The sequence below is a fragment of the Palaemon carinicauda genome, chromosome 38 (assembly GCF_036898095.1).
Source record: "Palaemon carinicauda isolate YSFRI2023 chromosome 38, ASM3689809v2, whole genome shotgun sequence".
Taxonomy (NCBI): Eukaryota; Metazoa; Arthropoda; class Malacostraca; order Decapoda; family Palaemonidae; genus Palaemon; species Palaemon carinicauda.
Genome location: NC_090762.1, coordinates 48,852,981 through 48,878,302, shown reverse-complemented (window position 1 = coordinate 48,878,302; position 25,322 = coordinate 48,852,981). Strand labels below are relative to the sequence as shown.

The following is a 25,322-nucleotide window of genomic DNA, read 5'->3' as shown; positions in this document are numbered from 1 at the left end:
TCAAGGCCAGATGTACTGCCAGTAGCTCCTTGCAGTTGATATGCATTGTCCTTTGACTCGAGTTCCATATTCCCGAGCATTCCCGACCGTCTAATGTCGCGCCCCAGCCTACGTCCGATGCGTCCGAGAAGAGAACGTGGTTGGGAGTCTGAACAGCCAGGGGCAGGCCCTCTCTGAGGCTGATACTGTCCTTCCACCATGTCAGGCAAGACTTCATCTTCTCGGAAATGGGGATCGAGACCGCTTCTAGCGTCTTGTCCTTTTTCCAGTGAAATGCTAGGTGATATTGAAGAGGACGGAGGTGTAGTCTTCCTAATGATACGAACTGTTCCAGGGATGATAGCGTCCCTATCAGACTCATCCACTTCCTGACTGAACATCGTTCCTTCTTCAGCATGTTCTGGATGCATAACTGGGCTTGGCTTGTTCTGGGGGCCGACGGAAAAGCCCGAAAAGCTAGACTGTGAATCTCCATCCCTAAATACACAATAGTTTGGGATGGGACCACTTGTGACTTTTCCATATTGACAAGGAGACCCAATTCCTTGGTCAGATCTAGAGTCCACTTTAGATCCTTCAGACAGCGACGACTGGAAGAAGCTCTGAGAAGCCAGTCGTCCAAATAGAGGGAGGCTCGGATGTCCGCTAAATGAAGGAATTTGGCTACATTCCTCATCAGCCTCGTAAACACAAGAGGAGCTGAGCTTAGGCCAAAGCACAGGGCTTGAAACTGGTAGACAACCTTTTCGAAAACGAATCTCAGAAAAGGTTGGGAGTCCGGGTGGATGGGGACGTGGAAGTAGGCGTCCCTTAGGTCTAACGAGACCATCCAGTCTTCCCTTCTGACCGCTGCTAGAACCGACTTTGTGGTCTCCATGGAGAACGTCTGCTTTGTGACAAAGACATTCAGCGCACTGACGTCTAGCACCGGCCTCCACCCTCCTGTCTTCTTGGACACCAAGAAGAGACGGTTGTAGAATCCCGGGGTTTGATGGTCCAGGACTTTGACTACCGCTCCCTTCTCTAGTAAGAGAGACACTTCCTGTTTCAATGCTCGTCTCTTGTCTTCCTCTCTGTACCTGGGAGAGAGATCGATGGGAGACGTTGCTAGAGGGGGTTTTCGTACAAAAGGGATCTTGTACCCCTCTCTGAGCAACTTCACAGATTGTGCATCTGCGCCTCTCTTTTCCCAGGTCTGCCAGAAGTTCTTGAGTCTGGCTCCCACTGCTGTCTGAAGAAGTTGGCAGTCAGACTCTGCCCTTAAAGGACTTGGTTCCTTTCTTCTTACCACGTCTCCCTTCGGCACGAGCACCTCCTCTGCTGGAGGCTCTGCCACGAAAGGGCGGAATAAAACGGGACGCTGGAGTGTCCATCCTTGGTCTAGCTGACAAGGTAGGCAAAGGGGTGGCTTTGCGAGCAGAGGACGCAACAAGATCGTGAGTATCCTTCTGTATCAAAGAAGCGGCAATTTCCTTAATCAGGTCCTCTGGAAAAAGGCACTTAGAAAGAGGAGCAAACAGAAGTTCGGATCTCTGGCATGGTGTAACTCCAGCTGAAAGGAATGAACACAGGTTTTCACGCTTCTTAAGGACTCCGGACACAAAAGATGCAGCAAGCTCATTAGACCCATCACGTACGGCCTTGTCCATGCAGGACATAATGAGCAAGGAAGTCTCCTTCTCCGTCGGAGATATCTTTCTGCTTAGAGCTCCTAGACACCAGTCTAAGAAGTTAAAAACCTCGAAGGCTCTAAATATCCCTTTCAAAAGGTGGTCCAGGTCCGAAGATGACCAACATATCTTTGAGCGTCTCATGGCTAGGCGGCGGGGAGAGTCTACAAGACTTGAGAAGTCGCCCTGGGCAGAGGCAGGAACTCCCAAGCCGAGAACTTCTCCCGTGGCATACCAGACGCTCGATCTAGAAGAGAGTCTAGCAGGGGGAAACGTAAAAGCTGTCTTCCCTAAACTCTTTTTGGACTGCAGCCATTCTCCTATCACCCGCAAAGCTCTCTTGGACGAGCGTGCGAGGACGAGTCTAGTAAAGGCAGGAGTGGTTGACGGCATGCCTAACACAAACTCTGACGGAGGCGAACGCGGAGCCACAGACACAAACTGGTCCGGAAACATCTCTTTGAACAGGGCCAAAACTTTCCTAAAGTCCAAAGAGGGTTGCGTAGACTTAGGCTCGTCCAGTTCTGAATGCGGTTCATCTACGTGTGCAGCACCATCATCATCAGAAAGTCCCTCATCCGATAACTGATGAGGGAACGGCAACGGAGTGGGTAACGGCTGGTTGGCTGAGTCCGGTCGCACGGGTGCATGCGTGACTGAGCCGGACGCAACGTCATGGAACTGCTGCCCAGTCTGTGAGCTGGCAACAACCATAGCAGCGCGGGGACGCACAGCGTCTACTCCAGACTGTCTAGACTGATGTGGGTGAGCAGTGTCAACCACACTGGGTTGCGGAGGTTGACGCACCGCGTCAAAACAAAACAACTCTGACGGTTGTTGAACCTCACGAACGTCAACGGATACCTCCGTGCGTCGCTGAACGTCAACATGCGGCTCGCAGATCACACTGGAACGCATGGGTGGCGGAACTCTCTCAACTGAAGTGCGTGAGAAGGTTACCTCAGCGTCCCAAGGACACACAACCGATCGTGTGGGTGGTTGTAGGCAAGGAGCTGCACTAGCTGGTGCGGCAGCAACCTTCTCCGCACGAAAGTCCTGCATAAGCGACGTTAGTTGAGACTGCATGTCTTGCAGTAAAGACCACTTAGGGTCTACAGGAGCAGGTGCGGCGACAGACGGTGTAACTGTCTGAAGCGGTACCGCTTTGCCTCTCTTAGGAGGTGAGCAGTCATCGGATGACTGCAGCGAGTCCGAACTGACCCAGTGGCTACAGCTGGGCCGTTGGACTTGTGCAGAAGGGACCGACTTGCGCTTCACCGGTCGTGAGACCTTGGTCCATGGTTTCTTGCGAGAAACAGCTTCCGAAGACGAGGTATAAATGGGCTCTCTCGTCTTTGTTAGGCAGGGGCGATCTTGGGTAGATACGCCCGATACCACGGAGGGAACGTCTGTTCGCTGATTAAAGCCTCTCGAACCCATTTGTCGTACGACATTGCTTCTCCCCTGGACTTGGGAGCTTGCAAGAGGTCCCGGACTAGGAGGACGACAGGCACGAACAGACGAACCCTCAAGCGCAACACTATCCACAACACTATCACTCACTTTAACACTTCCCACTGCACTTTTACACTTCAGCTCCTTCACATCCGCCATGAGCTGATTACGGTCACTAGCCAGGGACTCAACTCTCTCACCCAGAGCTTGGATGGCACGCATCATATCAGCCATCAAAGGTTCCTGAGTGCCAGAAGGGGGATTAGGAGCAACCACTACAGGGGAAGGAATAGGTTGTGGGGCATGAGGAGAGGAAATGTCAATAGAACGAGAGGAACTTCTCCTAACTCTATCTCTCTCTAGCCTACGTGTATACTTTTGGAATTCGATAAAATCGAATTCCGAAAGCCCAACGCACTCCTCACATCGATCTTCCAATTGACAGGTTTTATCCCGACAATTGGAACAAACAGTGTGAGGGTCGATAGAGGCCTTCGGAAGACGCCTTGAACAGTCCCTAGCATTGCACTTCCTAAATTTTGGGACTTGTGAAGGGTCAGCCATTTTGAATTGGTCAAAGGGGAATTCAAAAACAATCAAAAAGTCATCAACAAAGAATCCGTAATCAAAAAGAGTTCAAGGATTTGTGAAGAGAAAGCCTGCACAGCGAAAGCTCAAAACTAGAATAATGTACTTCACCAATTAGTTGTGAAAACAAATCCAGTTTAGCAACAGCGAGTAAGTACGTCTTGTCGGTAGCACGACAGAGAGAAAATTGAGTCTTTGTTTACATTGAGTACTGGGTATCTGGACGACAGATGGCGCTGTTGGGCACACCCGCAACCTGTGTAGCGATCGCTGGCGAGTTTTACCTTAGAGTTTTCTGTCGAGCAACAGAGTTGCAGCTATTATAATCACCGGCTAAGTTAAATATTGAAAAAGATTGATCACTGAAAATCTTAAAAGACTTTCTCAATAAGCCAATTTTTTGTGCAATTGAAGAAGACACAGACCTAATGTGTTTCTCAAAAGGAAATTTGCTGTCGAGAATCACACCTAAAATTTTAAAAGAGTCATACAAATTTAAAGAAACATTATCAATACCGAGATCCGGATGTTGAGGAGCCACCATCCTTGACCTACTTACAATCATACTTTGAGTTTTGTTAGGATTCAACTTCATACCCCATAATTTGCACTATGCACTAATTCTAGCTAAATCTCTATTAAGGGATTCACCAACCCCAGATCTACATTCAGGGGATGGAATTGATGCAAAGAGAGTAGCATCATCTGCATATGCAACAAGCTTGTTTTCTAGGCCAAACCACATGTCATGTGTATATAGTATGAAAAGTAATGGGCCAAGAACACTACCCAGTGGAACACCGAATATCACATTCCTATACCCACTATGGTGTCCATCAACAACAACTCTTTGAGATCTATTACTTAAAAAATCAATAATAATGCTAAGAAACGACCCACCCACTCCCAACTGTTTCAGTTTGAAAACAAGGGCCTCATGATTAACATGGTCAAAGGCAGCACTAAAATCAAGGCCAATCATACGAACTTCCTGACCACAATCAAGGGATTTCTGAACAGCATTGGAGATTGTAAGAAGGGCATCACATGCTCCAAGGCCTTTACGAAAACCAAATTGCAAACTAGGGAGTAGGTGATTACCTTCAGCAAACCTATTAAGACGTTTTGCCAGAAGACGTTCAAAAACTTTAGATAATATGGGAGTTATGGAAATTGGGCGGTAATCAGTGGGACTTGAGCTACCACAAACACATTTACATAGAGGAGTAACATTACCAATTCTCCAACAAGTGCTAAAAGCTCCTCTTCTTGCTAACTTGCGCAAAATAGCAGATAACTTTGGAGCTAAGAAATCTGCTGTCTTTATAAAAAACAAAGGAAAAATACCATTTGGGTCTACACCTCCGTAAGCATCAAGGTCCATCAACAGAGCGTTTTGCCTCAGGAAAACAGGAATGAGGAAGTTCAAGTTTTTCATTACTCTGTTTACTGTCAAAAACATCAGCCAAAAGGGTTGCCTTTTCCTTTGGACAGTGAGTGACTGAGCCATCAGGTTTAAGTAAAGAAGGAACTGTTGCATCTACACCAAAGAGTGCAGATTTAAGGGTAGACCACCATTTATGTTCTTGAGTTGTACCAGAAAGGGTTTCTTTTATGGTTAAATTGTATTCCTTTTCAGTTGAGGCATAAACTCTCTGAACAAAAGCTCGAAGCTGAGTATAGTTGTTCCAGGTCAAATCTGATCTGTTACCCTTCCAAAGGTGATAGGCCTCCTGCTTCTCCAAATAAGCACGTCTGCAATCATCATTGAACCACGGTTTGTCATTCACTCGGTACCTTAGCACACGAGAAGGGATACGCCTATCAATTATGTTGACGAGATTCTCATTCAAAGGGACAACAGGATCTACACTACTATATAATTGTGACCATTTCAAGCACAAAAGATCATGCAAAATCCCATTCCAGTCTGCTTGGGATTTCATATAAATTTTACAAGAGTATGATATATCAGGGACAGGCTGCTCAGTCTTCACTACTAATGAGATCAAGGCATGATCAGATGTCCCGACTGGAGAACCAACCTCACTAGTTATAACGCCAGGGGAGTCAGTGTATACGAGGTCTAAGCAATTACCAGACCTGTGAGTAGCTTCATTCATGATTTGCTCATATTGTTAATAGTTTATACATGACATATCTGTTTTGACGTTGTTTCTGTTTTTAGAATGATTTTTTGTTAATTTGTTCTCATCATTTATCTATTTCCTTATTTCTTTCCTAACTGGGCTATTTTTCCCTATTGGAGCCCTTGGGCTTGTAGCATCTTGCTTTTCCAACTAGGGTTGTAGCTTGGCTAGTAATAATAATAATAAAAAGGAGAAAAAAAACCCCAATGTAAACTTTACCGTCTCTAAATCAAGTCTTGCTTCACACTAACAATCAACAGCCAGCATTTGCTTCCTGAGGGAAAAAGAAAGTTAAAAGTTTGCTTAAGGGCTCATCAGTACATCCATGCTTGATGCGGCCAAAAAGCATAAGAAAGATAGCTTTGACAGGGAAGGCGGCGGAACTCCTCACCCTCACTCTCACCTGTCATTTAACTGCTTGTTAAAAGATTCAACAACTGTCCAGTTTTGCACTGTAAACTTACTCCCTACCTAAAGGACAATGGTTTACATTCGCATAGGAACAAGTAAACATTTAAAACCTTCCTTTCAGAATACCGTGTGACCAATAAATAACATCACTGACTTGGGTGCAAAACTTAAAAAATACATTAATCCTTCTCTATTGTAAGTCACTTTGGTATACTTTGACTAAAACTTTATTAATACTAATGACTTTCTTCAACCATGAGGGACTAATATCCTCAACAAGATGGACCTCAACTGGACATCTGCAGATGTATGGATTTATGAAACTTGGGCACATGACCCTGCAATGAGGTCAGGGAAGCCAGTCGGTGCCCAACTGCAATTGGGATAAAACCCTGACAGAGTAGCTATGATTTCAAGTACAGGGAATAGAGGTTTGAGAGAAAGATGGAAGATATGAAGCAGTAATGGAGATAAGGGAGATGATTAAAATATTGGTGCAGCTAAAGACTGAAGATATTCAGTAAAGTCCCTTCAGTAATAACTTATTCAGCCTAATCATAATGTCTGTCCAACTATCTTCTCACCTTCATCATTATGGTTTTTTCTCAAACTTTTATTTCTAAATTATTTCTAGAAGACAAAGAGGATATTAATCTACCATCAATTTACAGAAGTGAAGGTTCTGACAGCACAAGATGCTATTGCCTCATGCTCCATTTAAACAAAACAAAAAAATGTTCTTACTACCTCTTTAAGCCTGAGGAACTAGCATATTAGTCTCTTTTTATAAAGTTCCTACATCAAAGTTTCTAAAGCAACGATACAAGTGGAAGGGCAAGTTGGTGCCTTGTTTCAATTATCCTTTTTCAAAATTACTTCTATTATCTATTACAAGCAAAAATTGGAATATCTTACTCCAAAGTTGTATCTATTCTTAATGCCTCTCTAAAGGTTCTGTCAGCTTTCCACATTAATAGATGTTGTGCCTTATAACAGGAACAGAACATGGATTAGCTCTGTTTCTACAGGATTTTCTATCTAAATCCAACTTGGGTAAATTGACATTGTTGTTTAAGCTGTCAGTTCTCCAACCATGATAATTTTCTTGATTTTTTTAATTGTAAAAATTTGCCTACATAAAGTAAAGATTCTCCACCACTTTGACATGAAGGTATTCCCTATCTAGAGCAGAAGAAATTGCTATTGGTCTTAACCCTTTTGTAAAGTCAACACCTTTTGAAGAATCTAAAAGAATATTTGGTTTAGAGTAATTTGTCAGTCAACTGACACATCACTCACTCTAGAATGAACTAATCTACAAATAAAATTTAGAAATATTATACAGTATTTACTATAAAAAATTAATGATACAAAAAATTCATAAAAAAAAATAATAGCACTATAATTTTGAAAAAACTAAATACTTACAGCAGCCTCAACATCACGTTCCAATGAGAGCTGGTCAACAACCGATATACCTAATGCTCGTAACTCCTCATCTTGATCTTTTAAATCTTGGTCAACTTCTTTGGATCCCTCTCCACTTTTTGCTTCTTTCAGCATGCTTTCAAGTATACTGGTTTGGTTCCATTTTGCAACATTACAATCACTATTTATGCCTCCAGCATCACTGCTATTTTCATCTCTCTCGGATGATAATGCCTCCGGTGGGTCAGTGGAGTGTGTCAAGCTCCTGTCCTCAACCAGGAGAGTATCCATTTTGCAATTCTGTGGAAGTGCAAGAAAATTGTTAGCATTTTACATACTAAAACCCAAACTTAAATTATCCTAACCTTTCAAATATAGGCTCAATTAGGAATTTAAATAGCTGTACTTCTTAGTACTGAAGTATAAATAATCAGTTAAAATGATATTTTGATTATAAAATAAATTTTTGAATATACTTACCCGGTGAATATATAATAGCTGACGTCTCCGGCGGCTCGACAGAAAAACACAAAAACTCGCGAGCGATCGCTATGAAGGTTGCGGGTGTGCCCACCAGCACCAACTATAGGCCAGATACCGCATATACATGTAAACAGCTCCAGTTCTTCTCATCCCGCTGGGTCTCTATCGGGGAGGAAGGGGGGCCTTTAATTTATATATTCACCGGGTAAGTATATTCAAAAATTTATTTTATAATCAAAATATCATTTTTAAATATTTAACTTAGCCGGTGAATATATAATAGCTGATTCACACCCATGGTGGTGGGTAGAGACCAGAATTAATAAAGTTTACAGCGTATATGCTTAGAGTTTTTGACAGTTGTATCATAACAAAACCCAAATATATATAGGTACCTGGTAAGGAAGTTGACTTAGACGATTACTCTGCCTTGTTAGTCTGTCTTCCTCACGAAGCCCAGCGATCCTCTTAGGATGCTGAAAGACTCCCAGGAGCTGAAGTATCAAGGGCTGCAACCCATACAACAGGACCTCATCAAACCCCTAATCTGGGCGCTCTCAAGAAATGACATTTGACCACCCGCCAAATCAACCAGGATGCGAAAGGCTTCTTAGCCTTCCGTACAACCCAAAAACAAGATTAAAAACATTTCAAGAGACAGATTAAAAGGATATTGGAATTAAGGGAATGTAGTGGTAGAACCCTCACCCACTACTGCACTCGCTGCAACGAATGGACCCAGTGTGTAGCAGTCCTCGTAAAGAGTCTGGACATCTTTTAAGTAAAATGACGCAAATACCGACTTGCTTCTCTAAAAGGTAGCGTCCATAATACTTTGCAGAGATCTATTTTGCTTAAAGGCCACGGAAGTTGCTATAGCTCTTACTTCGTGCGTCTTCACCTTAAGCAAGCATCGGTCTTTTTCATTCAAGTGAGAATGAGCCTCTCGTATTAAAAATCTGATAAAATCTGACAAAGCATTCTTTGACATAGGCAATGATGGTTTCTTAACTGAGCACCATAAGGCCTCAGATCCACCTCGTAAGGACTTAGTACGAGCTAAGTAGAACTTAAGAGCTCTAACTGGACACAGCACTCTTTCAAGTTCGTTGCCTACGATTTCTGACAGGCAAGGTATATTAAAAGACTTAGGCCAAGGACGAGAAGGCAGTTCATTTTTGGCCAGGAAACCAAGTTGAAGTGAACATGTGGCTTTTTCTGTAGAAAAGCCGATGTTCTTACTGAAGGCATGAATTTCACTGACCCTTTTCGCCGAAGCCAAGCACACTAGGAAAAGAGTCTTGAGGGTGAGATCCTTCAGGGAGGCTAAATGTAATGGCTCAAACCTGTCTGACATGAGGAACCTTAGGACCACGTCTAAGTTCCATCCAGGAGTTGCCATACGACGTTCCTTAGAGGTCTCGAAAGACTTAAGGAGATCTTGGAGATCTTTATTGTTGGAAAGATCTAAGCCTCTATGACGAAAGACCGAAGCCAACATGCTCCTGTAGCCCTTAATCGTGGGAGCTGAGAGGGAGCGAACATTTCTCAGATGTAAAAGAAAATCTGCGATTTGGGCTACAGAGGTACTGGAAGAGGACACAGATGCTGACTTGCACCAGTCTCGAAAGACTTCCCACTTCGACTGGTATACTCTGATGGTAGAAGCTCTCCTAGCTCTCGCAATCGCACTGGCTGCCTCCTTCGAAAAGCCTCGAGCTCTTGAGAGTGTCTCGATAGTCTGAAGGCAGTCAGATGAAGCGCGGGGAGACTTTGATGAACATTCTTTACGTGGGGCTGACGTAAGAGATCTACCCTTAGAGGAAGACTTCTTGGAATGTCTACCAGCCATTGAAGTACCTCGGTGAACCACCCTCTCGCGGGCCAGAGGGGAGCAACCAACGTCAACCTTGTCCCTTCGTGAGAGGCGAACTTCTGCAGTACCTTGTTGACTATCTTGAATGGTGGGAATGCATATAAGTCCAGATGAGACCAATCCAGTAGAAACGCGTCTATGTGGATCGCCTCTGGATCTGGGACTGGTGAGCAATAGATCGGTAACCTTTTGGTCAACGAGGTGGCAAATAGGTCTATGGTGGGTTGACCCCAAGTCGCCCAAAGACTCTTGCACACGTCCTTGAGGAGGGTCCATTCCGTGGGTATCACCTGACCCCTCCGACTGAGACAGTCTGCCAAGACGTTCAAGTCCCCCTGGATGAATCTCGTCAACAGGGAGATGCCTCAATTTCTTGACCATATGAGAAGGTCCCTTGCGATCTCGTACAGCGTGTGGGAGTGTGTGCCTCCTTGCTTGGAGATGTACGCCAAAGCTGTGGTGTTGTCTGAGTTGACCTCTACCACTTTGTTTCGAAGAATGCTTTCGAATTTTATCAAGGCCAAGTGGACTGCTAATAGCTCCTTGCCGTTGATGTGCATGCTCTTCTGACTTGAGGTCCACAGACCCGAGCATTCCCGACCGTCCAGGGTCGCACCCCAACCCAAATCCGACGCGTCTGAGAACAACACGTGGTTTGGGTTCTTGACTGCTAGGGATAGTCCCTCTCTCAGACTGATATTGCTGTCCCGCCATTTCAGGCATGCCTTTACTGGTTCGGAGACTGGGATTGATACTGTCTCTAACGTCTTGTCCTTGTTCCAGTGAGAGGCTAGATGGAATTGGAGAGGCCGAAGGTGTAGTCTCCCTAGCGAGACAAACTGCTCCAGGGATGAGAGAGTCCCTACGAGACTCATCCAACTCCTGACTGAACAACGTTCTCTTTTCAGCATTAGTTGGACTTTGAGCAGGGCTTGTTCTATTCGGGTGGCAGACGGAAAAGCCCGAAAAACTGGACTGCGAATCTCCATCCCCAAATATAGAATAGTCTGGGATGGGATCAGTTGGGACTTTTCTAGGTTGACCAAAAGTCCCAACTCCTTGGCCAGATCCAACGTCCAATGTAGATCCTGCAGACAGCGATGACTGGACGATGCTCTGAGAAGCCAGTCGTCCAAGTACAGGGAGGCTCGGATTCCCGATAGATAGAGGAATTTTGCCACATTCCTCATGAGCCTCGTAAACACGAGAGGAGCAGGACTGAGGCCAAAGCACAGGGCTCGAAACTGGTACACCACATTCCTGTAAACAAACCTCAGAAACGGTTGGGAATCCGGGTGTATAGGAATGTGGAAGTACGCATCTCGTAGGTCGAGAGAGACCATCCAGTCTCCCTCTCTGACCGCTGCTAAGACGGACTTCGTGGTCTCCATCGTGAATTTTGTTTTTGTAACAAAAACGTTGAGCGCACTGACGTCTAGCACCGGCCTCCAACCTCCTGTATGCTTTGGGACTAGGAAGAGACGGTTGTAAAACCCCGGTGATTGAAGGTCCGAGACTTTCACCACTGCTCCCTTCTCTAGCAACAGAGACACTTCTTGATTTAGGGCTTGTCTCTTTGACTCCTCTCGGTACCTGGGAGAGAGGTCTATGGGAGTTGTTACTAGAGGAGGTTTGCGTACAAACGGTATTTTGTACCCCTCTCTGAGCAACAGAACAGACTCTTGGTCTGCACCCCTCTTCTCCCAGGCCTGCCAGAAGCTCTTCAATCTGGCACCTACCGCTGTCTGAGGCTGTGGGCAGTCAGACTCTGCCACGGGAGGACTTGGCTCCTCTCTTCTTACCTCTCTTTCCCTCGGCACGAGAGCTTCCCCTGCTGGGAGCTCTGCCACGAAAGGGCGGGATAAATCTAGACGCAGGAGTCTCGATCCTGGGTCTCACAGCAAAGGATGAAGAAGGAGCCCCTTTGCGAGCAGAGGACGCCATCAGGTCATGGGTATCCTTCTGCACAAGCGAAGCAGCTATACTGTATCCTTAACCAGCTGTTGTGGAAACAAGGCCGCTGATAAGGGAGCATAGAGCAGTTCCGATCTCTGACAGGGAGTAACTCCTGCCGAAAGGAAAGAGCAAAGGGTTTCTCTCTTCTTTAAGACTCCCGACGTAAAGGTGGAGGCGAGCTCATTGGAGCCATCGCGGATGGCTTTATCCATACAGGACATGATAAGTAAGGAAACATCTTGGTCGGCAGACGAGATCTTCCTACTTAAAGCTCCTAATGACCAGTCAAGAAAGTTAAACACTTCAAAGGCTCTGTATACGCCTTTAAGCAGATGGTCAAGGTCCGAGGAGGACCAACAAATCTTCGAGCGTCTCATGGCCAGGCGACGGGGAGAGTCTACGAGGCTTGAGAAGTCACCCTGGGCAGAGGCAGGGACTCCCAAGCCGAGAACTTCTCCCGTGTTATACCAGACGCTCGATCTAGAAGCAAGCTTAGAAGGAGGGAAGGCAAAGGCCGTCTTCCCCAAACTCCTCCTGGTGTCCAACCAGTCGCCTAGAAGACGTAAAGCCCTCTTAGAAGAGCGAGAAAGCACTAGCTTAGTAAAGGCTGGCTTGGTAGCAGCTAAGCCTAGAGCAAACTCAGACGGAGGCGAACGAGGAGCAACAGCAACAAAGTGATCTGGAAAAAGATCCTTGAAAATCATCATGATCTTCTTGAAATCCATCGAAGGAGGAACAGCCTTAGGTTCATCTACATCTGAAGGATTATCATCAGGATGAGGATCAGCAACGTCCTCATCTGAAGGAGCTTCGTCCGATAACTGCTGAGTCTCAAGCAAGGGAGAGACCTGCCTTGGTGGCAATGCTTGACAAGCAGAGTCCACACGCACCGGAGCATCAGTAGCAGTCCAGGACGCTACGTCATGTAACTGCTTAACAGACTGACTAGCAACAACAACAGGAGCGGGAGGACGCTCGACGTCAACTCGAGACTGCCTTGACTGCCTAGACTGAGCAGTCAAAACAACTCTTGACTGCGGTGCTTGACGCTCAACGTCAAAACAAGTCAACTTCGCTGGTTGGCGAACGTCCTGAACGTCAACAAGAGCATGCGGCAGCGGCTGAACGTCCACAAGCGGCTGAAAGTCAACACGGGACTGCATCGAGTGAGGCTCTACAAAACGTGACTGACGTGACTTAGTAACATCAACGTCAACAGGACGAGCAAAGGCTCGTTTGGGCGGCTGACGGCCAGGATCTCGATCAGCTAAGCGGCGAGGATCATCGTGAACCTTCTCAGCAGAATAGTCCTCCATAAGAGAGGCAAGCTTATTCTGCATGTCTTGCAGTACAACCCATTTAGGATCAACGGGAATGGGTGCGGTAAGCGACGAGGGTAACGTCTGTGACTGCAAAACATTGCCTACACTAAGACTCTCGGAGCCTGTGTTACGCTTCTGTTTAGGCGGCGAGCAGTCTTCCGATGACTGCACAGGGTCAGAGCTGTCCCAATGGCTACAACCAGGACGCTGGACCTGTCCTGAAGGGACTGACTTTCGCTTTAAGGGTCTCGAAACCTTGCTCCACGGTTTCTTACGCGATAAGCCTTCGGATGACGAGGAGAAAACCGTCTCGCTCGTCTTATGGTAGGGGCGGTCTTGAGGAGACACGCCTGAAACCATAGAGGGAACGTCTGTTCGTTGGTTAAAGCCTCTCGAACCCATAAGTCCTACGAATTTACTTCTCCCTGGGGCTTGGGAGCTTGCAAGAGGTCTCGGACTAGGCGAACGACAGGCACGAACAGACGAACCCTCGGTCGCAACACTGATAACACTTTGCGCACTAATCACTTTCCCACGATTTTCTGATGTGGCACTCTGACACTTTAACTCTTTTACGTCCGCCATGAGTTGATTACGGTCCGTAGCTAACGACTCAACTCTCTCGCCCAAAGCATGAATGGCACGTAACATATCCCGCATTGATGGTTCCTGAGTGCTAGTAGAGGGTTCAGGCACAACTACTACTGGGGAAGGATTAGGTTCAGGGGCATGGGAGGAGGAAAATTCTAACGATCTAGAGGAACTTCTCCTCACCCTATCTCTCTCTAGCTTACGAGAATACTTGTCAAACTCAAGCCAATCGAATTCCGAAAGGCCCACGCACTCATCACACCGATCTCCTAATTGACAGGTTTTACCCCGACAATTAGAACACACAGTATGTGGGTCGAGAGAGGCCTTTGGAAGACGCTTATTGCAATCCCTAGCATTACATTTACGAAATCTAGGAATTGGAGAAGGGTCAGCCATTTTGAAAAGTCAAAGAAAGTCCAAAAAACAATCCAAAGTCATCAACAATTAAATCTATCCAAAAAAGAGTTCAAGAGTTTAAGTTGAAGATAAAACACCTGCACTGCGAAAGCTCAAACCAAAAAGAAGTACTTCACCAAGACTGTTGAAAAACTCCAGGTTAACAGCGAGTAATGGAACACCTTGTCGATCAGACCGACAGAGAAGAACTGGAGCTGTTTACATGTATATGCGGTATCTGGCCGATAGTTGGCGCTGGTGGGCACACCCGCAACCTTCATAGCGATCGCTCGCGAGTTTTTGTGTTTTTCTGTCGAGCCGCCGGAGACGTCAGCTATTATATATTCACCGGCTAAGTTAAATATTTAAAATTAAAATATTAATAGACTGTCTGATTTAATAAGGAGATACACAGGTGATTGCATAAAAAACATGGCTTGAATAAATAATAAAACTTTCACCAATGTTTTACGAATACCCACATTACAAAATTCAAGATAAAAAGATATACAAGTAAAACAAATAGTATACTACAGGTCATCATGAATGACAAATATAACCATAAAAATTTTATAGTTGTAAAGAAAATAAGTATTCAGTACTAATCTAAAAATTGTCCAGTATTCTATAAATTGATGGGTTGATCAAAGATTACTCCTTCAAACTAAACAATTGTGACACACATGAGACTTACTCCATTTAAACTAATACTGTCCCTATTACTGTACCAATAAAAGACTCTTGTTTTAATTGTAGTTACTTATCTTGTAGTTTCCTTATTCCCTTTCCTCACTAGGCTATTTTCCCTGTCGGAGCCCTTGGGCTTATAGCATCCTGCTTTTCCAACTAGAGTTATGGCTCAGCAAGTAATAATAATAATAATAATAGGCGATGATGGGCCAAATTTGTAAAAAGAGCTCAAGGTTTATATCATTAGGAAAAATACAAATTATTTTAAATTTGTCATTTGTTAAGCCACTAAATACAAACCCTTTCGCTCTTTAACCAACTGGCTGGTTTTTGACCCGGGGTTCCCTACTGTGCTATGCACGCCTAAAAAAGGAAACCCTGATACCTCACTAAAATCCGTGCAATAGCACGTTTTAGCGGCCTGAGCAATCCGTGTAATTGTGTGATACTAGCAATGTGACTCGCCTAAGTAAGAAGTCTCATAAGTCGTAGGATTCTTTGAACCAGCCATAGACATTACCCATATCCCATCTAGCAAAAGGGAATGGGGATGCAACAAGTATATACTGTATTTCTATACCAGGTTACAAAAGGGAAATGGTTATTACCTGCAGACAGTGGAGGCAAGCTTGCAGAGTACCATAGGTGCTGTTCCCCAAGAGAGGGGAAGATAAAAGAATGAAAGAGCCAGTCATTCTTACCACTAATACCAGACTTAATCCCACATAACATCTGCCCTTTACCATCAAGAAGCTTGAAGCATTAAAACCACTTGTTGTGTAGCCCCCACAGGACCGATGGAGAATGTCTGCATGTTCCTGTGGGTCACATCTGGCAGATACTGGGCAGTGAAGGTTGTTTGATGCTTCCACATACCCGCTTGAAGGACCTGTGCCACAGAGTAGTTCTTGAATTCTAATGGACATACCAATGCCCTTAACATCATGAGCTCTAGTTCTGGTCTGTGGAGAAGGATCAGGATTCACGGCCCGTGTCTATGACCTTACGAATCCACGCCGAGATAATGTTCTTGGTGATCCTTCTCTTGACCTTCCCTCAGCTGACGAAGTGTGCTTTTATTCAGGGGCCAACTCCTGTAGTTCTTTTGAGGTAACACCTCAAGGCTCTCACTGGTCAGAGACACTTAATCCGGAAGGCCCTGTATCTAGGATCCCCTACTTCTGGATTTTGAGTTGGCGATGAACTCGGGGAGTCATAGAGACTTCTGTTAACAGCAGAAGAAGGTCCGGAAACCATACCATATGATGACATAGCAGAGCTATAAGGATCATAGCCAAGTTGGAGGATGATCTTGCCTTCTTGAGCATCCTTCTCATCCAGGCAAAACAGGGGGAAAGGCGTAGACAATGTCATTGTCCCCCCATTGGAATGCATCTTGCCAGAGAGCCTGGGGATTCGGCCCTGAGGAATAGTACAATGGGAGCTTGTTGTTCCGCAACGTTCCAAACAGGTCTACCATCAGGAACCCCATAAAGTCAGTATTTTGTTGGCTACTAGATGATTTAAAGACCACTCAGAGCTTACTATCTTAGTCGCTCCTTTTGCCTAGAATGAAGCGAGCCGAAAGGGACACCGAGTTGTCTTCTGCCCATCTTAGCATCTCCATTGCTAAATGGCAAAGTTGCTGTGAAAAGGTACAACCCTGCTTGTTTACGTGAGCTACTACCGTGGTGTTGTCGCGCATCAACACCAGAGAGTGACCCACCAGGAACTGATTAAACTGTTCCAGGGCTCAGAAGGCTTCCCTGATCTCTAGGAGGTTAATGTGCCAAGATCTTTCGGACTCGGTCCAGAGCCCGGAGGACATGTGATGATGCAGGTAGGGTCCCTACCCTCCTTTTGATGTACTGTATCTGAAAAGAGCATAAATTCCGGGGAAGGGGAGAGTATGTCGACTCCTCTACAGAGATTTTCATCTGTCACCCACAATGTCAGGGCCGCCTTCTGCTCGGGTCCCATGGGAACCAGAGAATCCAGCGACTCCTCATGTTGAACCCAACTGGACTTCAGCCGCCACTGAAGTGATTGTATTTATAGCCGCTCGTTGCACACCAGACATTCCAGGGATGATAGGTGACCTACGAGACGTAACCGCTGCTGCATCGGGAGAGCGTCTCGTTGTAAGAAGGGACTTACTCCTTTCATCAGTCTCTGGATCATGTCATCGAATGGGAAAACCTTTAGCAGGTTGGTATCTATGATCATTCCCAGTTATACCAGTCTCTGTGATGGTAGCAGGAAGGAAGACTTCTCAAGAATTATCACAATCCACAGATCGAGACATAACTTGAGAAGTCTGCCTCGGCTCTGAAAAGGGTTGCCACCGAGTCTGCTAGAGTTAGCTAGTCATCAACAGACAAATGCTAATCCTGTAGGCCCAGGTTGACACTAGGGAAAAAACCCTCACGAAAACCTGAGGTGCTGTGACAGGCCAAAGCACAGCACCTTGAACTGGTACCGTCTATTGTCGAAGATGATCGTTAAGTACTTCCGTGATGACGAATGGACTGGAATCTGGAAACGTGCGTTCTTTAGGTCCAGCGTGCACATGAAGTCCTGCAATATTACTGCCTCCTGTCTGACCGTGTCTGCCATCTCCATCCTGCACAAACTTGTTCAGGGAGGAAAGGCCAATGACAGGTCTCCAGCCTCCAGACACCTTTACAAGTAATAGCCCGGGGACTCATCTAGATCCTCTAGGAGAGCACCGTTCTCCAACATGGTTTGGACTTCGGCCCGTAGGGCTAGCTCCTTTACAGAACCCTTCACGTAAGAGCTAGATGGAACTGGACGTTGAGTCAATGGAGGGAGAGAGTACATGAATGGGAAGCGATACCCCAACCGAATCACGGAAATAGTCCAGGGCTCGGCCCAGTGCTGCAGCCACCTCTGCCACCGGCATTGCAGGCATCCCCCCCGGTAGACAAGTGGGAAGATTGCTCTCCTTAGCAGGAGTGGTCTCGGCTGCTACGTCTTCCTCCCTTACCTCCTTAGGTATTTATGCTTCCCATAGACTGTTCTTGGGCAGGAAAGGGCTTCTTCGAAGATGACTTGGAAGTGCCTAAACTCCTGCTGTTCCCCTGTGGTCTGGATGGTGGAGATTTCCTGGGCAGTGGAGCCGTATCGTATGACCTTGAGGTCATCACCTCTGAAGGAGAGAGTCCTGACTTGTCTTCCTCCAGCGGTCTGCTGCCCTTTCGACGTCTTCTGCATAGACCAGCAATGGGCCCTACATAGTCGAATTCTGTAGTCTCGTAACTTCAGTCCTGGGAACCTGCCTGTGGAACCTCTCTATTATCGAGTCCAGTCGTCTCAGGATCAGATTTGCCTACAAGTTGACCACTTGGTGGGCAAGGAACTGGACAGTCCTGTTCACTGATAATAAAGGTCAACATGGACTTACTGATCTGCTCCTGCAACCAATCCTCCATCTTGATCAGGGGGCCCATAGACCCTTGTCACAGATCCAGCCACGAAGTTGCCTGCATGGCAAACTTTGAGACCTTCTCCATGTTTAGGGCGTCGTTAGCTGAGAAAGTGATAGGAAGTCCTGCAAGCTTCTGACACAAGACGCCTTACGTCAGAGCTTCGATAGCTGGGTCGAGAGGAAAGGCTGAAAGTTTCTCCTTCATCACTTCATAATACCTCTTCTACTGGATGAAGGAGGGAGGTAAAAGCTATGAGGAGTCGCTAGCTCTAAGGGAGTTTGAACCTATGGAGATCTAGGAGAAGGCCTTCTTCCTGGCACCCTTCAACCACCTAGACCAGGGCAAAGCTGCACTGGTCTTGCAGAGTCTCTGAGTGCCATACAGATGGTCCAGCACAGTGCCCTTCCTTTCTGGTGGAGCTGTTGAAGGGTTGCGAAGGCCACTGATGGTTCTCATGCAGGCCAAGGACAGCCAAATTATATTATATTACAGTACTTGCTAAGCTACAACCATAGTTGGAAAAGCAGGATGCTATAAGCTCAGGGGCCCCAACACGGAAAATAGCCCAGTAAGGAAAGGAAACAAGGAAAAATAAAATATTTCAAGAACAGTAGCAATATTATAAAAAATCTTTCCTATATATACTATAAAAACTTTAACAAAACAAGAGGAAGAGAAAGTAGATAGCATAGTGTGCCCGAGTGTAACCTCAAGCAAGAGAACTCTAACCCAAGACAGTGAAAGACCATAGTACAGAGGCTATGGCACTACCCAAGACTAGAGAACAATGGTTTAATTTTGGAGTGTCCTCCTAATAGAGCTGCTTACCATAGCTAAAAAGTCTATTCTACCATTCCAAGAGGAAAGCAGCAACTGGACAATTACAGTCAGTAGTTAACCCCTTGGGTGAAGACGAATGATTTGGTAATCTCAGTGTTGTCAGGTGTATGAGGACAGAGGAGAATCTGTAAAGAATAGGCCAGACTATTTAGCAAATGTGTAGACAAAGGGAAAGTGAACTGTAACCAGAGAGAAGTATCCAATGTAGTACTGTCTGGCCAGTCAAATGACCCCATAACTCACTAGCGGTAGTATCCCAACGGGTGACTGGTGCCCTGGCCAGCCTACTACCTAAAACGCATGGTCGGTTTCTTTCCTCTACGCCTATTAAAATCGTGGGCTGGCTAATCTGGGAAAGAATCGTCTCATTTTTCGTCATAACGGTCGTCATCCACCCACAAACTCTCACCCATAGGAACCCGGGGTGGGTTGTAGTTGTTGCCATAATGGCTAGAGGAGGCCCTCATGGTTGCTGTAGAGCTCGTAACTTTCTCAGGAGCCTGAGTCGTCTAGGAGGAGGGGTTCTTCGGAACTGTCTTTGAATCTTTCATCTCCCTAGGAGGGGGAAGAAACTCTGCCAGCAGGAAAGGTCTTGCATTTTCCCTGCGCCTGGAAGTTTCGGACGTCGTCTTGGACGGAGGATCGTACATAGGCTGCTCTACCACTGTTAACGAAGCAGGATGGTTGGATGTGGCGATCTCGATCGGAGACAACCAGTAAGTCTCAGTCCGAGGGGAAATCTCGAACGTAAGCTTGTAGGGGGTGAAGGGTATCGCCTGGAGTAGGGGTAAGCTGTCTCTATCTTCTCTTCTTCGACAGCATCATTGGCGTCATCTCCAGTCTGGAAAAATTCTGTTGCTATGTCCCCCAGACTTGTTGGAGGGTTACGTACCTTTGATCTTATAGGTGAAACCATCGTCAGGCCAGAATCAGAAATGTATAGCGGGATCTGAAGTGCGCTGGTTGACACCGCTGCTGCGTAGTGTATACCTACGGGAGGATGAGATGAGCGGATAACTGCCAGACTGACTGCCTCCACTAAGGCACTGAACCAAGGCAAGTCTTTATTTCAGGCCAGGATCCCGGAAGGAGGCTCACCAGAAGGATCATAAACCGGAGACCGCCTGACAGGAGTCCGTGGTCAAGCATCTGCTGAGGAGAGAGACGCTTACCTGTTTGTATGCGCACTGGCATACTCTCATGCTCTGTCTTGGTAGCGCGGGCAGGAGATCGTGAACACTCTGCCTTTAAAGGAGGAGGTCTTGAGATTGCTTGTCGAGATCTCAGCCTGCTGCATTCCTGTGTTCTGCTGCGTAGTTGCACGCTGCTGGGTGGCCACATGAAGAGATGTACTAACGGGGCAGAGGGTTGCTAGAAACTGCTGCGTTACTGAACCATTATGAGTCGATGTGCTTTCTCGAGCGGTGACAGGATGGCGTAAAGAGGTAAAAACATAAACTGAAGAACTATCACGATCATGAGTGGAAGGGCGATAGCGAGCTGAAGGAAACCACACGGGAGTAGATGGTAACGAGTTGAACTGGCAGAGTGGCTGGAGTGTCACTACGAGCTGGCATGCAGTCGCAAGCTGTCTAGACATCTACTAGAACTCGCTGGCAAATGGAATTTGTTCGCGCGCTGGAACTGGATGATAAATAGGAGCCCAAGTAGGGTGGAGAGCGCTGGCCGATGGTAAGGTGCCTCTGGTCACGCGCAGTGTGCTCTCGAAAAGGTGAAACTGCAGCATCGCTCGTCAGGACTCCCTCGGGAGTGTGACAAGAGCTCCTAGGAGATCACAAGGTGGGAAATGGGCAATGGACGTGTTGAACTCGCTGGGGGCGAGCAACCTCCTCCTCACAATCCGACGAGCCATGCACGGAGGGGTTAGAGAAAGGCATGGTCAAAATTAGATGCCTTCTCGTGGTACCAAGAGGCAGAAACCACTCAGGGGAGGCCTAACCCACAATCGGGAAGAGGCCTCGGACTTTGCAACCCCTCCGCCAGCTGAGCAAACTCAGAACAAGGGGGAGCTCCGTCATAGGCACGCTGAGCTGGAACAACGGCAGGACATCTACTCTCGGAAATCAGAGTCAAAACGAGGGAGTCTGAGACGGGCACAGATGCTAGAAACTCCTTAGGTACGAAACCTTCGGAGTCCTTAGGAGGATCATGGTCAACCTCTGAGGAACCGGTGTGCGCTTCCTCTTACCTCCCGACTGCAACAATTCCAACAGATCTTCTTTCGACAGGGCCAGTAGTACCAAAGGAAGGTCAAAGCCGTAAAAGATCGTCAACAGAAATAGACTCCCTGGCGGAGAAGGCTGGTGTCGCTTTGCTAGACGAAGAGGTGGTGTTCTTCAAACCTATGGGTTGTCCCGGAATTAAAGGAGTTAAATTAATCTGACTTCTAAGATTACAGTATCCATGTGTCCTTCTGTAAGTAGAATCCCAATTGAAAGTACTGTACCTTAAAAGTAAGGCTAATAACTATGCTGAAGTAAAAACGCTATGACTACACTCTGTTTATGATTGCAGCTACTGTTCCATAGGGGAAATACTTCTTTATCCTTGTCTCTCATTATTAGACTTTGTAAACAACTTGCCCTAAATTAGAGCTTATCCCAGGATGTTTGCAGAGTCTAATTCAAACTTAGTAGAATTGAGTCTTGTGGCTTAGCTACCTCATTAAATGCAGTTTAATGCAGTACAGTAATTACAATTCTGGAGATAAGGGAATACAGCAGAAAAAAAAGTTTGTGACTGCATACAGATGTCTCAAGATTGTCTTGCTACAAAGATGGTTCACCCTCCTTAATACTGAATACTGTACTGAAAATTACCATGAACCTCAAATTAACTTCTGAAAACAAGAATTGTCAAAAGAATGAGAGAGGGATAACAATCAACATTTTCTGTCTCAGCAATGTGAAAATTACAATATCTCGTTAGGCGAGTCAGCAAGGGTATACAGTACAGAACCGATGCTAAGTTAGAGATACGGCACTTCAGGGAGTATGATATTGAGAAAAAATTCTTAATATCTTCATTCAAGAGCTCATTTCTTACACAAGGTACGATAATCTAAAATAAATTGCCAAAACCTTATTTCTCTTTGAGTTTCCTCCTAATTTAATATACTGTACATGGAGAAGGTTTATAGATCAACAGCCATATCGGCTCTGAAATAAAAACTGGGAATCTCAATCCCATTTTGTATGCAGTATTTATGGCCATGTCCATTGATCTGGATGCTCCAGCTCATGTTCTACAAAATCAAAAATTTATGTCCTTTTCTAAGGTAGCCTCCTAACCTTACCTACGGCAGCAAGTCCTTCCACGGTGACCTAAAATTCCCTGGAGACCCCACTTACCTCTACCAAGATCTCAAATAACATAGCCTATCTGCCATTGTACATCATTTGACATAAGTTAGAGGTGTCCATACTTAAAGTGACGGCCCCTTATACAAGTTGGTGGTTATGTCCACCGTTTAACAAATAACTTATACACTACTGTATATAGGATTAAAGAATGCTGTCAGATGTCACAGCTGGAATGAAAAGAACTTGAAATCTGACACCGACATGGTATTCTGTATTGGTACAACGGCTATAAGCCGAAAAAATACCGATAAATATATACAGTATTCTCATTCATCTTACAATACTGTTTTCAATGGTCACTGACTGGCAAAGTATTAACCAAAGTTTTAAGGGTAGTTTGTAGAATGGAGGACAAACCTAAGAACAAATTCAAGTAGAGATAACTTAGGATATGCCGATGTAAATAAGGTTAAGTGGAAGTATATGAGGGAGCTCATCAAATATGAATATCTTCTTCACCCTCCAGTAACCTCAAAAAGCCCTAGAAATAGCATCATTTTTTTTCTTAAATAACTATATTTTGTATTTTTTTGGGTTGGGGATGGCAACCCTACCTACAAGGTTAAGACAAGTAACATGCTGGAACTCAGTACAACTATCAGCGGATCTAAAACTAACCTAACCCTACTTACAACAGACTGTTTAAGATATACTTAAGGAATTGATAACACAATGAAGTACTGTACTCTCAAAGATATTCGCTTACCTCGAGTAGAAAATTCACCACCAAAGGAAATTACTGAAAACCCACGAAGACAAATATAAAGTCATCAGTGATAGCAGACTTTAAAACGCCCATTTCACATACACCACTGACATGTAGAGTATAAACGTAGGTGTGTATTTTGCGTAACCTCAATAATAACTACTAACGTTACTTAAGAGCGCGTTTCGTTAAACCAAGGTCACTGACACAAAATGTAAACATTAGTTTCCTAAAGGTGTTGTTCTATACATTACAATAAACATTTTAATGTGTTTTACCTTATATCAGTTAGGAAAAAGAAAGGTTAAAATAAAAAATATAACATAAAATAATTAAATAAAAATAGATCAATTAATTTGATTGTAATAAATTATAAATACAAATTTTTCATTCACCTACGAATGTAACCTAATGTGCTGAACTATATTATCTAACCATTTGCTTATTAGATAATCAAGTAATGTGTTTGTCAATATATATTCTTACTACACATTTCAGAATATCTGTAGCATCAAATTAACAGATCACATTAAAGTTAGGGAACTTGTATAGAATATTTTCAAAATTATGATACAATTCTTCGATGCTTGCATGAAGTGGATACGTTATATTGCACAAGGTTGTGTAACATGGCGGTCTTACATAAGACTGAAATTTTCATGAAATCGAGAACCAGTGTAAATAGATGTTCCATAATGCAACGAAATTATGAATGATTTGTCAACTGAGGTAGTGATCTCTCTCTCTCTCTCTCTCTCTCTCTCTCTCTCTCTCTCTCTCTCTCTCTCTCTCTCTCTCTCTCTCTCTCTCTCTCTCTCTCCATGAATAAATTCATTACCAAAGAAACGTGAAAAATTACTTCAACAACAGACCAGTGATATCATGAGGTCATGATTATTAATTACTATTCACTACATTCGTTTAATGGAGTTCCTAACTGAAAAGGGCAAACTGAAAAGAAGTTAATATCGCTTATAGTTTATATTTGATCAAAATATGCCGATATTTTCATAACATTTTTTTTTATTTCTATTTTTTTTTTTTTTTTTTTTTTTTTTTACTATCCTCGAAGCAGCTCATAGGACTAACTACGTGGAGGGACGGTGTAAGCTACCAATAAAACACTAGCTACACAAAATTGTTGTTTTACATCGAATATTGAAACAAATTATTCATTGCGCGGAACAATATAATGTAATATTTGCAGAATATATTATGAATGAAATCATTTATATTGACGAACAATGCTGTACTTACAAACAATATACTTTTGTTGTGGCTACTCGCTAGGCAATGAATTGGGATTTTTTATTTTAAATAAGAGAAACAAAACCCAATAAGCCATTGCATACCAATTTATTTCATTTTTACCAATAATAAAAAATAAAACCAGATACTTGATTATGATCAGCTCACCCCCACTAGTGGAGATGAAAAAAAAGTATTATTTCATTCTGACAATTCAGTGATTTTTCTGATGCACTATTAACAGTCGTAATTGATTTTATATAAATCTGTAGTATTATCCAGCAAGGAGTGCTTATTTGTTGATTCTTTATAACACTTATATTTTGTTTACCAGTATATATTATCCTACAACGCTATTACACAATGTTGCGCTAAGTTAACTGCACACGAACAAGCCTGGCATCAGACTGCATGTGAACTAAGCATGAGGAACTAAATATATATATATATATATATATATATATATATATATATATATATATATATATATATATATATATATATATATATAATTTTACTCAATATTAGGCTTACTACACACGTCACTTATTTGTAAAACCCACTAAACCATGAGGTTATTTGATCAATTCACCTTTTTTAGTTAAATGACACCATGTGTCTCAATATTGCTTCATCTATGTTTATTTACCTTTCTATATTTTCTTCACACACAAGTA

At 44.5% G+C, this 25,322-nt stretch overlaps 1 protein-coding gene across 1 annotated transcript in view; it reads right to left on the bottom strand.

The window, feature by feature from the left end:
* Positions 1-23,585, bottom strand: part of LOC137630607 (DNA excision repair protein ERCC-6-like) — a 90,144-nt gene extending 66,559 nt beyond the window's left edge. The window contains exons 1-2 of the mRNA XM_068362199.1: positions 23,398-23,585; positions 7,703-8,002 (exon numbers count right to left, since the gene is read on the bottom strand). Coding sequence (XP_068218300.1) covers positions 7,703-7,993 — 291 coding nt within the window. The 5' untranslated portion in view covers positions 7,994-8,002; positions 23,398-23,585. The remainder of the gene's footprint in view (positions 1-7,702; positions 8,003-23,397) is intronic.
* Between the last annotated feature and the right edge of the window lie 1,737 nt (positions 23,586-25,322).